General features: G+C 41.8%; 1 protein-coding gene across 1 annotated transcript in view; it reads right to left on the minus strand.

Annotated features, from left to right (window-relative positions):
- The window catches only part of erap2 (endoplasmic reticulum aminopeptidase 2), a 41,575-nt gene that overhangs the window by 15,285 nt on the left and 9,812 nt on the right, over positions 1–16,478 (minus strand). Inside the window, exons 2-13 of the mRNA XM_060907008.1 lie at positions 15,038–15,644; positions 14,791–14,929; positions 9,861–9,995; positions 9,598–9,718; positions 9,337–9,491; positions 5,258–5,371; positions 5,033–5,164; positions 1,275–1,406; positions 1,114–1,182; positions 840–1,015; positions 652–731; positions 379–562 (exon numbers count right to left, since the gene is read on the minus strand). Coding sequence (XP_060762991.1) covers positions 379–562; positions 652–731; positions 840–1,015; positions 1,114–1,182; positions 1,275–1,406; positions 5,033–5,164; positions 5,258–5,371; positions 9,337–9,491; positions 9,598–9,718; positions 9,861–9,995; positions 14,791–14,929; positions 15,038–15,537 — 1,937 coding nt within the window. The 5' untranslated portion in view covers positions 15,538–15,644. The remainder of the gene's footprint in view (positions 1–378; positions 563–651; positions 732–839; positions 1,016–1,113; positions 1,183–1,274; positions 1,407–5,032; positions 5,165–5,257; positions 5,372–9,336; positions 9,492–9,597; positions 9,719–9,860; positions 9,996–14,790; positions 14,930–15,037; positions 15,645–16,478) is intronic.

Consider the following 16,478-nt stretch of genomic DNA (forward strand, 5'->3'; position numbering starts at 1 on the left):
AGACTAAGTGATAGGGAGCCGATCATTTATAGATTTATTTTTTGCTCAAGCCTGACACCTTGTGTTCAAACCAGGAATTTCTTTTTTTGTCTTGCTTAAAGCAGATACGCGGAACCTTTTTTCTAAAATAAATTTCTGCGTGGGTAGTATCTCCATCCTTGACTCTTGTATGCTGCATAAATGGGAATAAAAAATATGTATTTTTGAATGTTAAAATTGACCGCAAAGTTGGAATTTGAGCTGCCCCGCTGAGCTAGCCAGCCCTGAGTGCGTGATGTCACAACCAAAGTTTTTTCATAGCTTACAAAATGATAGCAAAATGCATTTACATTCCATTTAAGATTTCTAACTCGTCTACATATTGTCTTAATAGCTTACGTGACCAGCTGGAAGGCGTTGTGAATGAGGTTGGCTCTGTCCTTAAAGCTCACAGCACTGTGGTTTACTTGCAGAAGGTTAATCAGTGCGCTCCAACCTTCCGTGTCATAGTGGATAATGTAGTAACCGTTCATGTCTGTGTTAAACTTAACCCAGCTCACTTCCTGATCCAGGATCAGCGTATCTGAAAAGTGATTAAGTACTTCAATAAATGCATAAATGCCTTCTTACGTACTTGACTCTGAGTGAAACAAATTGTCTTGTAGTCCAGACCTGACTTTGTCTCTAATATATGCCTCATTTCTTCACTGGAGTGGCTTGTTTTGTAGGTCAGAGGAATGTGCCACAGATAGCTGTTTAGGTGAAAGAATGAGATTTCAGAATTATTCCAACTGAACACAAGCACAGAAAATATTTCAGACTCTTCAATTAAAGCAAACATTAAGGCTGATGGCAATTACCCAGCTTGCATTGAGTGCCACAGTGGGTCACTGGGCTGGACTGTCTTCAGGAATCTCTCCTGCTCAATGTAAAGCTTAGTCCCCTGTCGCTTCACCGTCACCAAAGGGATGCCTTTCTGCAGAGTCCACGTGTACATCATCTTCTTCAGGTCGATATGCTCCCCTGCAAACAGATACTACAGAACAAGCTGTGTTTTACAAACGCGCTAGTTTTTCATGATTAAACTGAAACACAGGCACCGTATAAGACTCTGAAGTGTGCAAATATTCGTACAGCATTCTTGGTAGCCTGTTTGTCACTGTAGCAGTATTCTCCTAAGACAAAATCCTCTTCAGAGCAGGTCTGTCGAGAACAGAAATATGAAATACTTCACATTAGAAACTGATTATTAATATCGCATCCTATAATTCTCAAAAAAGAGAAAAGGTATTTACATTGACCAGACTGTCCCACAGATCCTCGTTTTTGGCGTTCTTGTAACTGAACTTCCTCAGGTACCTGACTATGCCACTCTGGAACACATCATCTGTCAGGAAATGCCTCAGCATGTGTAGAATGCATGCCCCCTAAACATTTGACACAAACTTAAAGTTAAAAAACAAAAACAAAAAAAACCCCAAAAAACCTGCTGGTTCTTACGACTTATCTATATAATAAGCGGCAAAGTTTGTTTGTCTTGAGCTAACGTCGCCATTTCTTGACGGATTTTCACCAAATTTGGCAAGTAGGTCCGGGGATGACCCAGAATTTTGCAGATATAAGCAAAATTCATGTACGGGCCCCAGGGAGGTCCCTGGGGGGCACAACATCCACCCACTCCCTCCCTCAATGCCTTTCACATTACATTTATCAACACAAACTCTCAACAGATCTTCACTAAACTTGGCATGTAGGTACAGGAGATAGCCACAGTTTAGCAGAACCCAGAAATTCCATATTTGGGCCCCAGGGGGTCTCTGGTGGGCCCCTGGGTGGTGAATATTTGGATGAAGTAAGAAATAGGTAGCAACAAAGTATCTTCTCTCCACCCTTCCCACTGACTATTGTATTGCTCTTAAAACCCTTTCTGTGTGGAGTTTGCATGTTCTCCCCAGGTCCGCGTGGGTTTCCTCCGGGTGCTCCGGTTTACCCCACAGTCCAAAGACATGCAGGTTAGGTTAACTGGTGACTCTAAATTGACCGTAGGTGTGAATGTGAGTGTGAATGGTTGTCTGTGTCTATGTGTCAGCCCTGTGATGACCTGGCGACTTGTCCAGGGTGTACCCCGCCTTTCGCCTGTAGTCAGCTGGGATAGGCTCCAGCTTGCCTGCGACCTTGTAGAACAGGATAAAGCGGCTAGAGATAATGAGATGAGATGAGATATACACACACACACACACACACACACACGCAGTGGTGCTTGAAAGTTTGTGAACCCTTTAGAATTTTCTACATTTCTGCATAAATATAAGGTTCTTATGCTGGAATGCAGTGTTTTCCTTTCTCCAAACACAACACTTCTCATTTAAACCAAAAAGTTCTATTTTGGTCTCATCCATCCACAAAACATTTTTCCAATAGCCTTCTGGCTTGTCCACATGATCTTTAGCAAACTGCAGATGAGCAGCAATGTTCTTTTTGGAGAGCAGTGGCTTTCTCCTTGCAGCCCTGCCATGCACACCATTGTTGTTCAGTGTTCTCCTGATGGTGGACTCACGAACATTAGCCAATGTGAGAGAGGCCTTCAGTTGCTTAGAAGTTACCCTGGGGTCCCTTGTGACCTCGCCGACTATTACACACCTTGCTCTTGGAGTGATCTTTGTTGGTGGACCACTCCTGGGGAGGGTAATCATGGTCTTGAATTCCCTCCATTTGTACACAATCTGTCTGACTGTGGATTGGTGGAGTCCAAACTCTTTAGAGATGGTTTTGTAACCTTTTCCAGCCTGAGGATCAACAACGCTTTTTCTGAGGTCCTCAGAAATCTCCTTTGTTCGTGCCATGATACACTTCCACAAACATGTGTTGTGAAGATCAGACTTTGATAGATCCCTGTTCTTGAAATAAAACGGTGCCCACTCACACCTGATTGTCATCCCATTGATTGAAAACACCGGACTCTAATTTCACCTTCAAATTAACTGATAATCCTAGAGGTTCACATACTTTTGCCACTCACAAATAAATGACCAAGTATAATATTTTTGTCTCATTTGTTTAACTGGGTTCTCTTTATCTACTTTTAGGAGTTGTGTGAAAATCTGATGATGTTTTAGGTCATATTTATGCAGAAAAATATAGAAAATTCTAAAGGGTTCACAAATTTTCAAGCACCACTGCATGCATATATATATATATATATATATATATATATATATATATATATATATATATATACACACACATATACACACACACAGCGTATTTTATCGGAACCTGAAATGTAAAAATCTACAAAGTGAAAATATCTTCCCAGGAGAAATGTATATAGCTTATATTTGTGTTGCTCTAATAAAGAATATACAACTAGAATTGTTTGTTTTTAATATATTGCATATCACATACTAAAATAATTACGTCCGAGCTTCACCCCCCCGGGTAACCTGCTTCTGATATTAATATTTTCCAAATACGTGTTTTTATTTACGAGATAAATTACAAATTCAAGTGCTATAATTGTGATTAAGGAATAGTCAGAGCTAGAATTCACAGACCATGCTGACTCTTCCTGTTCAAGTTACACCTGCTTCAGGTTTAAATCTCAATACAAATACCAGAACGTCAAGGACATAGCATCTCATCAAAACCTCCATGATGACCAAAACATCAAACAGAACTGAAATGTGACAACGTGAGAGAGGACCGACCTCCACGACAAATTATTTACAACAGGGAAATCAGCAAAGGACTAAATTTTGTTTCAGGGAAGATCGACCCAAAACATCGCTCAGAACTGAATTCGCATGATCAATGAGAGAGGAGATACAATTCTAGTCAGAAGAAAATGTGTTAAGTTGACCTAATTACTCATGTGTTAGCAAAAATTTGTGATACAACGACCAAATTTTGTGCAGAACGTCTAGTTCTTTCAAATAAAACAATCAGAACTGAAATCCATTGAGAACTGAAGGAGGGAGGAGATATGAATTCACTGAAAATAAAAAAAAGTTGCAAACCAAGTGTGTACAACAGGAAAAATCAACAAACAAATGACCAAGTTTTGTTCCTCAAGTGAAGATCGACCCAAAACCGATCAGAACTGAAATCGGATGAGAAATGAGATAAAAATTCCAGTGAGAGGCCTGGAAAATTAGCTAATTTGGCCTAATTAGTAACTCGTTAGGGCGGCACGGTGGTGTAGTGGTTAGCGCTGTCGCCTCACAGCAAGAAGGTCCTGGGTTCGAGCCCCGGGGCCGGCGAGGGCCTTTCTGTGTGGAGTTTGCATGTTCTCCCTGTGTCCGCGTGGGTTTCCTCCGGGTGCTCCGGTTTCCCCCACAGTCCAAAGACATGCAGGTTAGGTTAACTGGTGACTCTAAATTGACCGTAGGTGTGAATGTGGGTGTGAATGGTTGTCTGTGTCTATGTGTCAGCCCTGTGATGACCTGGCGACTTGTCCAGGGTGTACCCCGCCTTTCACCCGTAGTCAGCTGGGATAGGCTCCAGCTTGCCTGCGACCCTGTAGAACAGGATAAAGCGGCTACAGATAATGAGATGAGATGAGTAACTCGTTAGCAAAAAAATCTGACAAAACAATGACCAAGTTTTGTGCGGAGTGATGAGTTCTTTCAAACAAAACAATCGGAACGGAAATCCGTCGAGAATTAACGGAGGGGATACGATTTAACTGAATTGTAGATGATGGACGCCACGCCGTGGTAATAACTCTTCAGCCTTATGGACAGAGAGCTAATAAATATGGATATTTTGGCCCACTAAACAGATACGGATGAACATATTGGCACTGTGTCACATCCATAACATATACTGTACAAATATTTGTTATTATAACATCTAGCAAAATGCACATCTGATCTCCTGAAGTGGTTTGGTTAATCAAACTTAACTCTTATATCTATATCTGAATCTAAATCTGCTTTACATGTGCTTTAAAAAAAAAGGTGCATTGAATTTGATGTGGAGAAAATATCTCGCTATTGGGCTGATACTTTGAGACAAGGATTCAAAAACGGCTTTGATATGGATAGAGAATTACCTTTTCATAAGACACTGTATCAAACATTTCCTTTATCTGAGTGGGGTTCTCTGCGGAGGATGAGATCGCTCTGGATGAGTTGAGTGAATCTCGACCGATCGCGACAAAGCAGGTGCTCAACAAGTAATCCTCCTGAAATTCAGATCACAATGAAGAAACACTGAAAAACAGCGAAATATTTCAACTTATCACATAAAATAAAAATCTACAAAAACTAGAACATACCGCTTTTAGTTGTGGATACGTAGCCTCAACAGAAACAAACTCGATATATTGTGCAAAGCCCTCATTAAGCCAGATGTCATTCCACCACTCCATAGTTACCAGGTTTCCAAACCACTGTGGAACAGGGTTACACATTTCAGACTCGGGTTATTCATTTTACATTAGTACAGATGTAATCTAATTATAGAGCATTTAATCCATTTCAGCAGGTGTACTTGGATTTTCAGCCTTGTACCACCAAATACATCACGCCATTGGACAAGGATTGCATTTCAGTGTAGCACAACTGAAGCACAGTGATATTTACCAATCATTCCATGAAATCGAGTCGTACATGAGCTGATAGCCGCTATAAGCCATGTACGATGAGATTGAGTGAAATAACTGTTTTATTCTATCCGCATTCACTGGATTTTGAGAGTGTTTTTATTTTTTGCAAATTCGATAAATAAAAACTTTACACAAAACGTCCGACAAAATCATTCCGCTTAGAATGTAAACAAATCGGCAAAATGACAGGAGCAATTTGTGAAAAATGCTATAATAATAATAAGGGGCGGCACGGTGGTGTAGTGGTTAGTGCTGTCACCTCACAGCAAGAAGGTCCGGGTTCGAGCCCCGTGGCCGGCGAGGGCCTTTCTGTGTGGAGTTTGCATGTTCTCCCCGTGTCCGCGTGGGTTTCCTCCGGGTGCTCCGGTTTCCCCCACAGTCCAAAGACATGCAGGTTAGGTTAACTGGTGACTCTAAATTGAGCGTAGGTGTGAATGTGAGTGTGAATGGTTGTCTGTGTCTATGTGTCAGCCCTGTGATGACCTGGTGACTTGTCCAGGGTGTACCCCGCCTTTCGCCCGTAGTCAGCTGGGATAGGCTCCAGCTTGCCTGCGACCCTGTATTACAGGATAAAGCGGCTAGAGATAATGAGATGAGATGAGACTTTCATTCCATATTTTATTGTTTTTTTTTTTGTTGTTGTATTTTTTGGGTTTTGTTTTCAAGTAGTTTTTATTTCGTCCTCGGTTAGTTCAGCAACACGCTCTGCCATTTTGTTTTTCTCTACCCACGGTATATGAGCTGATATCCTAGTAGTAGAGTAGCCAATCAGAGCACGTGATTGCTCATATCCAGTGAATGTGGGTAGAATAAAAGTCAACTATAATGCAACAGGGAATTACAGTCCCTTCTGATGCAAAGTCAGGGTTTAATTCTTAAAAAGCGAGCCTTTGCTAATTGCTCGTTTTCACTGAAATGATGAAGTGATATAAAAGTAATGCAATGAAGGTTCGTTTTTGGGCAGCACGGTGGTGTAGTGGTTAGCGCTGTCGCCTCACAGCAAGAAGGTTCTGGGGTCGAGCCCAGCGGCTGACGGGGTTCTTTCTGTGCGGAGTTTGCATGTTCTTCCCGTGTCCGCATGGGTTTCCTCTGGGTGCTCCGGTTTCCCCCACAGTCCAAAGACATGCAGGTTAGGTTAACATGGAGCAGCCTTGGGCTGAAGTGCCCTTGACCAAGACACCTAATGCCCAACTGCTCCCCGGGCGCTGTTAGCTTGGCTGCTCGCTGCTCTGGGTGTGTGTGTGTGTGTGTGGACATTGATGCTAACTGGAATTTGTGTGCTACTATACACTCCACTCACCGGCCATTTTAATAGGAACTTGTTCTTGATTCTAAGATTCCTGTTCTTGGTTACAGGACTGGAACCCAATCTTGTGATCTTCTGCTGTTGTATGCTGAGATGCTTTTCTGCTCACCACGGTTGTAAAGAGTTGCTATGAGTTACTATATCCTTCCTGGCAGCTCGAACCAATCTGGCTCTTTTCCTCTGATCTCTCTTATCAACAAGGTGTTTGTTTCCACCCACAGAACTGTCGCTCTCTCGATGTTTTTCGCACCGTTCTGTGTAAACTCTAGAGACTGCTGTGTGTGAAAACCCCAGGAGATCAGCAGTTTCTGAAATACTCAAATACACCAGTCCATCTGGCTCAAACCAACACCCACAGTGCCACAGTGAAAGAAAGTCACACTTTGAGATCACAATGTTTCCCGTTCTGATGTTTGAAGTGAACATTACCTGAAGCTCTTGACTTGTATCTGCGTGATTGTGCTGCTGTCAAGAGATCGGCTGATTAGAGAACTGCATCAAACAGCAGGTGGATGTATGGGTGTTCCTAATAAAGTGGCTGGTGAGTGTATGTCACAGTGTTGGTGACAGGTTCTAGCAATACTGCAATTTTGATGGAGGACATTTGAGCACCTAAGAGACTAAACATGACCCGATCGGGATTGTATACTTCGTCAATACTGAAAAAGAAGTAAAATGAGACCGTCAATGACGGCGTAGCTCACTCCAGCCCTGTCTAGTCCAGAAGGAACGATCTAAAGTGGGCCATCCTGCACAATGAATGTTGCAAGCTACGGTATATACACTATATACAAACTATATATAGAAGCGATATACACCCTAGGAATACCGACCTATTTGCCAGAAAGAATCCAAAACAGCAAGGAACTGACCGAAAAGAAGCGATTTTTGTTGAACTGCTCATTAAGGCTTAATTAGTCCATAACTTCATTAATAATTGTAATTAAGCAAATCTGGGTAGAAGTTGTATGCACCCTAGGTACCCCTACCTTCATACCAAAAAGAATCAAAAATCGGTAAAGAATTGAGAGAGAAGAAGCGATTTGTGTGGAAACTGCTCATTAGGGCTTAATTACTCCATATCGTCATTATTAATTGCAATTATGCAAATTTGGGTAGAAGCTACATGCACCCCAGGCAGACCGACCTTCCTGCCAGAAAGAATAAAAATCGGTGAAGAATTGAGAGAGAAGAAGCAATTTTCGTGAAATGCAGATGACGCCGGACGGACGATGGCCAACACGTAAACTCATTGCCTATTGGCCAGATGAGCTAATCAGAAGAGATCATGAATGAAGAAGAGATAACGAAGAAATACTATATGAATACTTTTGGTCCGGCCTGTATGTACAAGTATTAAACAGTCAAAATTTGGAAAGTTTGAATAAATAATAAAAACACAGCTCTAATATCCTAAATTAACAAGAGTGCTCAGAGAGTACAATATCCCCCGCTGGCAACTCGGCCATAACTCTGGTAAAATGTGACCGAATTGAACAAAATTACAATATGCGTATTACCGACATATAAAAAAGAATCCTGTCAAGTTTCATGAAATTTCTCCAAAAAATGTGAGAGGAGTTGATTTCAGAAGGTGAGCACCCTTCCCGGGACGGATGGACAGACAGACGGAAATAGCCACGACATAATCCTCCTTCGGGCCTTTCGGCCAGCGGGGGATAAAAATTGTGAGGGAAGTTGATTTCAGAAAGCAAGCACACCTTGATGAAATTGCCAAAGTACAAGTTTGTTAATAATCAAGGGCATAACTCTGGTCAAATTTGCCCAAATTAAACGAAATTTAAATATGCGTATAACTGTCATATACCAAAGCCTTTTGCCAAGTTTGATGAAATTTGTCCACAAATTGTGAGAGATGATTTCAGAAGAACGTACACCCTCATGAAATTGTCAAAGTACAAGTTATTTAATCAAGAGTCAAAACTCTGGTCAAATTTTCACAAACGAAATTAAATCACAATATGCGTATTACCGTCATAAAACAAGTCCTTTTGCCAAGCTTCGAGAAATTCGTCCGAAAATTTGAGAGAGGAGTTGATGTCGGAAGGCAAGCACACCTTCATGAAATTGTGAAAATACAAGGTTGTTAAATCAAGGGCTGTAACTCTGGTAAAATATGACCGAATTTAATGAAATTACAATATGCGTATTACCGACATATAACAAAGAATCCTGCCAAGTTTCGTGAAATTCCTCCAAAAATTGTGAGAGGAGTTGATTTCAGAAGGTGAGCACCCTTCCCGGGACGGACGGACAGACATCGCCACGACATAATTCCTCTTCGGGCCTTTCGGCCAGTGGGGGATAAAAAATGTATCTTGGTAGAACCTCAACAGCAAAGGCACTAACAGCATTTTCAGGCCTTTAAACCTCTCCAAACCATGACCGTCCAGGTAAGTAGTGTCACATGTGGTGTGCTAACCTGATGAGCCAACTCATGTCCTATCACCAAAGTAACCCAGAGCTTGTCTGAGGTAGAGGAGACCTCCGGATCATAGAGGAGAGATGTCTCTCTGTAGGTGGTCAGTCCCCAGTTTTCCATCGCACCAGACTGGAAATCTGGAATTGCTATCAAGTCTGAAGGAACATAACAGAAACGTAAATGTAATGCACGAACACAGCACATCGCTTTCAGATAAAGGGAAAACCACACTGGAATACACACTGGGTTTACACTATTTACCTAGCTTGGGGAGTGGATAGTAGATATTGAAGTACGTCTCGTAAAACTCCAAAATTTTTACAGCTGCTTCAAGAGCATAGTGGGTTTGGTGCCACTTGTGTGGTGCAGCGTAAACAGAAACCTAAGAAAGAGCAACTTACAACATGGCGGCACTCGTTCAACATGAACGGCAACATGTACAGTACTATAACGCTGGAGTATATCACAATACGAAAAAGTAAAGTGGCAAAACTATTAAACGACTGACAACCAATCCGACTTACATCGATCCCCGTTGCAGTTCGTCGACTGACGGACTTGAAGTCACAGACGACGAAGGCCACAAGGTAAGTGCTCATTCGTACACTCGTTTCGAACCGATCCTCAAACAGACCACCGTCTAATTTCACGGTCTGCTCCTGCATGAGAGAAAAAAAAACCTTTTCAGCCTCAGCTTAAATTTTATTTACAACCCCGATTCCAAAAAAGTTGGGACAAAGTACAAATTGTAAATAAAAACGGAATGCAATGATGTGGAAGTTTCAAAATTCCATATTTTATTCAGAACAGAACATAGATGACATATCAAATGTTTAAACTGAGAAAATGTATCATTTAAAGAGAAAAATTAGGTGATTTTAAATTTCATGACAACAACACATCTCAAAAAAGTTGGGACAAGGCCATGTTTACCACTGTGAGACATCCCCTTTTCTCTTTACAACAGTCTGTAAACGTCTGGGGACTGAGGAGACAAGTTCCTCAAGTTTAGGGATAGGAATGTTAACCCATTCTTGTCTAATGTAGGATTCTAGTTGCTCAACTGTCTTAGGGCTTTTTTGTCGTATCTTCCGTTTTATGATGCGCCAAATGTTTTCTATGGGTGAAAGATCTGGACTGCAGGCTGGCCAGTTCAGTACCCGGACCCTTCTTCTACACAGCCATGATGCTGTAATTGATGCAGTATGTGGTTTGGCATTGTCATGTTGGAAAATGCAAGGTCTTCCCTGGAAGAGACGTCGTCTGGATGGGAGCATATGTTGCTCTAGAACCTGGATATACCTTTCAGCATTGATGGTGTCTTTCCAGATGTGTAAGCTGCCCATGCCACATGCACTAATGCAACCCCATACCATCAGAGATGCAGGCTTCTGAACTGAGCGCTGATAACAACTTGGGTCGTCCTTCTCCTCTTTAGTGCGAATGACACGGCGTCCCTGATTTCCATAAAGAACTTCAAATTTTGATTTGTCTGACCACAGAACAGTTTTCCACTTTGCCACAGTCCATTTTAAATGAGCCTTGGCCCAGAGAAGACGTCTGCGCTTCTGGATCATGTTTAGATACGGCTTCTTCTTTGAACTATAGAGTTTTAGCTGGCAACAGCGGATGGCACGGTGAATTGTGTTCACAGATAATGTTCTCTGGAAATATTCCTGAGCCCATTTTGTGATTTCCAATACTGAAGCATGCCTGTATGTGATGCAGTGCCGTCTAAGGGCCCGAAGATCACGGGCACCCAGTATGGTTTTCCGGCCTTGACCCTTACGCACAGAGATTCTTCCAGATTCTCTGAATCTTTTGATGATATTATGCACTGTAGATGATGATATGTTCAAACTCTTTGCAATTTTACACTGTCGAACTCCTTTCTGATATTGCTCCACTATTTGTCGGCGCAGAATTAGGGGGATTGGTGATCCTCTTCCCATCTTTACTTCTGAGAGCTGCTGCCACTCCAAGATGCTCTTTTTATACCCAGTCATGTTAATGACCTATTGCCAATTGACCTAATGAGTTGCAATTTGGTCCTCCAGCTGTTCCTTTTTTGTACCTTTAACTTTTCCAGCCTCTTATTGCCCCTGTCCCAACTTTTTTGAGATGTGTTGCTGTCATGAAATTTCAAATGAGCCAATATTTGGCATGAAATTTCAAAATGTCTCACTTTCGACATTTGATATGTTGTCTATGTTCTATTGTGAATACAATATCAGTTTTTGAGATTTGTAAATTATTGCATTCCGTTTTTATTTACAATTTGTACTTTGTCCCAACTTTTTTGGAATCGGGGTTGTATTAAGATTAGCATAATAGGCACATTCTCAGGAAATAAAGCACATTACTGTACCTTTAGGGGCACAACGGCTTGTCATTGGGGCAGTTCCCTGTAAGGTACTTATATATAGACCCCTTATATACTGCTTGGGAACATGTATGCATCTTTTTGGCCCTACAAAGGTACACACAGTTACCTTGAGGTCCAATAACGAGCCTTAGGGGTATATTAGTGTAGATTGTACCTTGGGGGACAGAAATGGACTCCTCCTGTACCCTTATTTCTGACAGTACAGATTTTAAAGCAGCCGTAATAGGTTTTTATAAACAATGTGAAACTATTAAACGTGAAAGAGAAGAAAGACCATAACAAGGAGAATGACACGGGACTCTCATCCACACGCAGTCACTGCCAAAGCAAACAAATTGCTTGGTTTATTACGACGCACTTGTTCTATGCTGACTGATATGAAAGTAAGGAGAATGTTATATCTTGCCCTGGTAAAATCTCAGATGTGCTATGTGCTACGCCACGGAAGAGTTACACATTGGATCCTACAAGTCAAACAAGGAGCAGTATTATATAAAGAAAGGCTTATTCAATTGGATTTGTTACTTCTTACCTGTGACCGCGAAGTCAAGGACTTAGTTTTTCTTTATAAGGCTTTATACAGACATGCTGACACTGATACTAGTTTCTCAAAATATGTAAGTCATGGTCACACACAACGACGACGATCCCAATCTAAGTACTTAGAAACACCTTTCTGTAAAACCGCTACTTTTCAGTCCTCTTTTTTTCAATCGCGGTGCTAAACTCTGAAACCTCAGAGGCAAATTAGCTCGCGCTCTCTCTCTCTCTCTCTCTCTCTCTGGCCATCCTCACGTTTGAGGGTCGGCAATCCTAGGAGATGCACACGCACTCCTCCAACCCTGCCTGTCCCGTGCCAAGGCAGAGCATGCGGCATCGGTCAGGCCCATCCAGTCTCAAATGTCATCTATCCATCTCCTCCTAGGCCGACCTCTTGATCTAGTCTCCTCCACTCAGCCCTCCAGGATAGTGCATGTTAGACCTCCAGTTCTTTTTATGTGGCCAAAATAGGCTAGCTTACGTTTGGCGATGGCAGGCAGGAGTTTCCTTTGGGTGTTCAGTTCCTGCAGAATGGACTCATTAGTTCTATGTTCTACCCAGATTAACCCATAAAATCCTGCAGTATCCGAACAACTCAAATGCCTCGATGCGCTTCATATCACCTTTCCTGAAGGTCCAACTTTCGGCACCATAGTTTGCGATGGGCCAAATGAGTGTTTCAAGAAGTTTGACCAGGGATTTATTGAGGGTGTGGTCTTTCCAGAGTTTGGCTAAAGTTTTGATGGCTGTTCCAGCTACACCAAGCCGACAATGGATTTCCTTGCTACGGTCCTGGTAGATATACGCCCCAAGGTACTTGAATGAGCTGACTTGCTCAAGTGGCACACCACTGCAGTAGATGTTGATTGCCTTTACCTCTTGGGTCGCTGCCATGGTCTTCGTTTTGGCAGCACTGCTCTCAAGGGAATACTAGCTACACCTAGTAATTTCCTTTGTTTAAAGTCTTTCAAGGTATTTGTTACTAATGTGTACAAGGATCTGTTAATTAATGTTTTTGATACTGACAGACCTTGCCCGTGGAGCCTCGGTCATAATTGTGGTTGCCATTGGCAACAATAGATTTTACTTGGGTTTTTCTTTTGCCTTTGAGATTTTTAACATTTTAGTAAGGAGGTTCCTTGCATGGGACTCTCGGTCCTGTTTGTGCCTACCCTTTTGGACTTTCTTTTTTTTTCATGGCTTTGTTGCATTTGCATGTCTTGTAAATTTGTAGTTTGGTTGTTTGAAGGCCAATAAAGCAGTAAAAAAAAAAAAAATCAAATCAATTAATTTTGCATCCTGATGACCATCAGTAAAATAGATAATCTGGCAAAAGTCTGGAAAATCTACACTGCAAGGCAGGCTTGCAGTACTCGAGTCCAGGACTCGGACTTCAGTCCAACTTGTGCCCTAATTTGAAGGACTCGTGACTCGACTTGGACTTGAGCACTGAAGACTCGGACTTGGACTCGTGCATTAACTGCATTCGGACTCGCAAATTGGAGACGAGGACTCGGATTTTTTCTTTATTTTTTGTAACATGCCATAATAATTTGGCATAAGATATTTATATCTATGTTAACTTTTATACTAATTTCGTGCAAGAGTGTCACACCTGCGTGCTTTGGCGTTGGCGCGTGCATCAGATAGGCTCTCGGACGCTCTCCGGACAGCGTGTGCGCCAAGCGGACTCTCGCACACGCTGTAAACGACTCATACCTGCACAGGATTAAGGCGCAATCAGCGCGCCGATATAAAAACTGTGAAAACATGCTTACTTTGCGAAGTATTGAGTTGCGTTGCTGACACATTACGGAGCCTTATTTCCTTGTTTGGTTTCCTGATCCCTGATTTCCTGTTTCTCGTTTTTGATTCTGCCGAATCTACGATAGCCTGTTTGTGCCGTGCTCGACCTATTGCCTGTTTCACTGTTTTACAATTTTGCCTGCCGTTCTGGATTGTTTACCGTCTTCACTTGTATTAATAAACGCACCTTCTGCACTTCCATCCGTCTCCCAACCATCTCTGACAGAATACTTTGCAATCCCTGATAAAAAGAATGCACATTCACCTGTTCATACGTGACGTTCAGGAACAAACTAATGTTAATGGCGCTAAAACAGCCACTGTCAAATGGTGTGGTTGGGGTCTTGTTCTCAGACTCGACTCGAATTTTTTGTGAATGACTCAGACTTGAACACTGGGGACTCGAGACTGGACTCTGGCTCGAGGTTTAGTGACTCGACTACAACACTGCTGCAAGGGCAGTTCCAACACAGCTAGGCTAACATTACTTATTGTAGGTCTAAATACACAGTGCAAGCTCTTTGCTGTAATATAGGAAGTAGTGCACCAAATGACCTAAAAAGCAAAATTAACACTCTTGACCGACAGCACATTTTGGTGTTTGATGGTAGAGAGCACTGTCTAACATACTGGTCCAAAATCTACCACAAATGTTCAATTAAGTTGAGATATAGTGATTGTGAAGACCATAGCATATGATTCATATCATTATCAGATCTTACTATGGGCATGTTGGATAGCGCAATGTGTGAGGCTCCTCTTCTGATCCGGACAGAGTAGTTGGCTTTGAATATGGGCTCATCAAAGCATGGAAAGGCCATCCGTGCAGCGGTTGGCTCAAAGTGAGTAGACGCCAATACCCTGGATATAAACAGCGCCATGGGCAGCAAGCATGAAATTATTATGTTCTTCTACCAGATGTTCAAGAATGTATTTTCACACCAATTAACATAAGATTATCACACAAACCGTGTTTCTCCTTCTTTGGTTTTGTAGGTACTCCTGTAAAAGCCAGAGAAACCGTCAACCAATGCTGCACCAAATTCCAAATAGAGAAAGTACTTTTCTCCTGAGGACAGAATCTTCGGAGAGAAGATGGCGATCTGCTCGTGGGAAGGATATTCCAGAACAGGGAGCACTTTATCAGACAAGTGAGCCTCACTCTCATCCAGTACAGTAGCTGCAATGATTTCAAGGTTCTTGCTGTGCAGGACCACCCAGTTTGTGTTGTTCTTCACATCAATTTCAATCTTGACCGAACCATTGAACCTCAGAGTGGTCAGGTTGGGATGGATGAACAGATGGTAATGAATAGGAATAATGTAATTCGGGAGGCGCAACTTGCTCCAGGGGAAAGGGAGGCCGTTGGTCGCTACATGAATGGTTTCAGCTGCGGAGTTGATGCTTTCAGAGGACAGGCATGTACCAAGGATTGCCACTAAGGCGAAGACAAAAAGTAAGAGATGCATACTAGAAGCTTGAATGAAGCACGTGTACTGAAGGCGAGTATTAGCACTTAATTTCTCCTCTCACATTCTTCGCTTGGTGCCTCGGTAAGAACTGCATTCAGTTTAACCTGAAAGAAGAGAAAAAATAAAAAAAAGTCAGAAAAGAAGGGTGTCAACATCTTATGTAATAATTAAACTGTCTAACAAGTTTCTGCTTCAAACACAATCCTTGAAACCTCTGTTTAGAAGGAAATCTTAAAGGACTTTTTCTAATAACTGGAAGCTTAACTAGCTACTTTTAAAAGTAGTATTCGCATTCCATTATGAATGTTATTTAGTAGACCATCCTTGTTTGATGGATAGCCAGCAAATTGCTAGAAACCTCTTCATATTCCCAGTTAACAATTTTAGAATAGCGACAGTCCCCTCTGAAAGTATTGGAATGGCAGGGCCGGTTCTTTTGTTTATGCTATACACTGAAGACATTTGGGTTTTAGATGAATACGAGATGATATCACACCTTTGGTGGCAGACCACCCAATTTGTAGGTGAGTACGTATAGCAACAGAGTGTCTTAATGTAAATGAAAATAAATAACTTATTATTCTATCCACATCCACTGGATATGAGCAATTGCGTGCTCTGATTGGCTAGTCTACTACTAGGCTATCAGTTCATATACCGTGAGTAGAGAAAAACAAAATGGTGGAGCGTGCTGCTGAACCAACCAAGGACAAAATAAAAACTCTACTCGAAAACAAAATCCAAAAAATACAAAAAAAAAGGCAACAAAATATGAAATAAAAGTGTTTGATGGTAAGAATGTATTTTTTTTCAAGAATGAGTATTATCATCACATTAAACCCTGACTTTGCATCAGAAGGGACTGTAATTCCCTGCTGCATTACAGTTGACTTTTATTCTATCCACATTCACTGGATATGAGCAATCGCGTGCTCTGA

The sequence above is a fragment of the Neoarius graeffei genome, chromosome 24 (assembly GCF_027579695.1).
Source record: "Neoarius graeffei isolate fNeoGra1 chromosome 24, fNeoGra1.pri, whole genome shotgun sequence".
Taxonomy (NCBI): domain Eukaryota; kingdom Metazoa; phylum Chordata; class Actinopteri; order Siluriformes; family Ariidae; genus Neoarius; species Neoarius graeffei.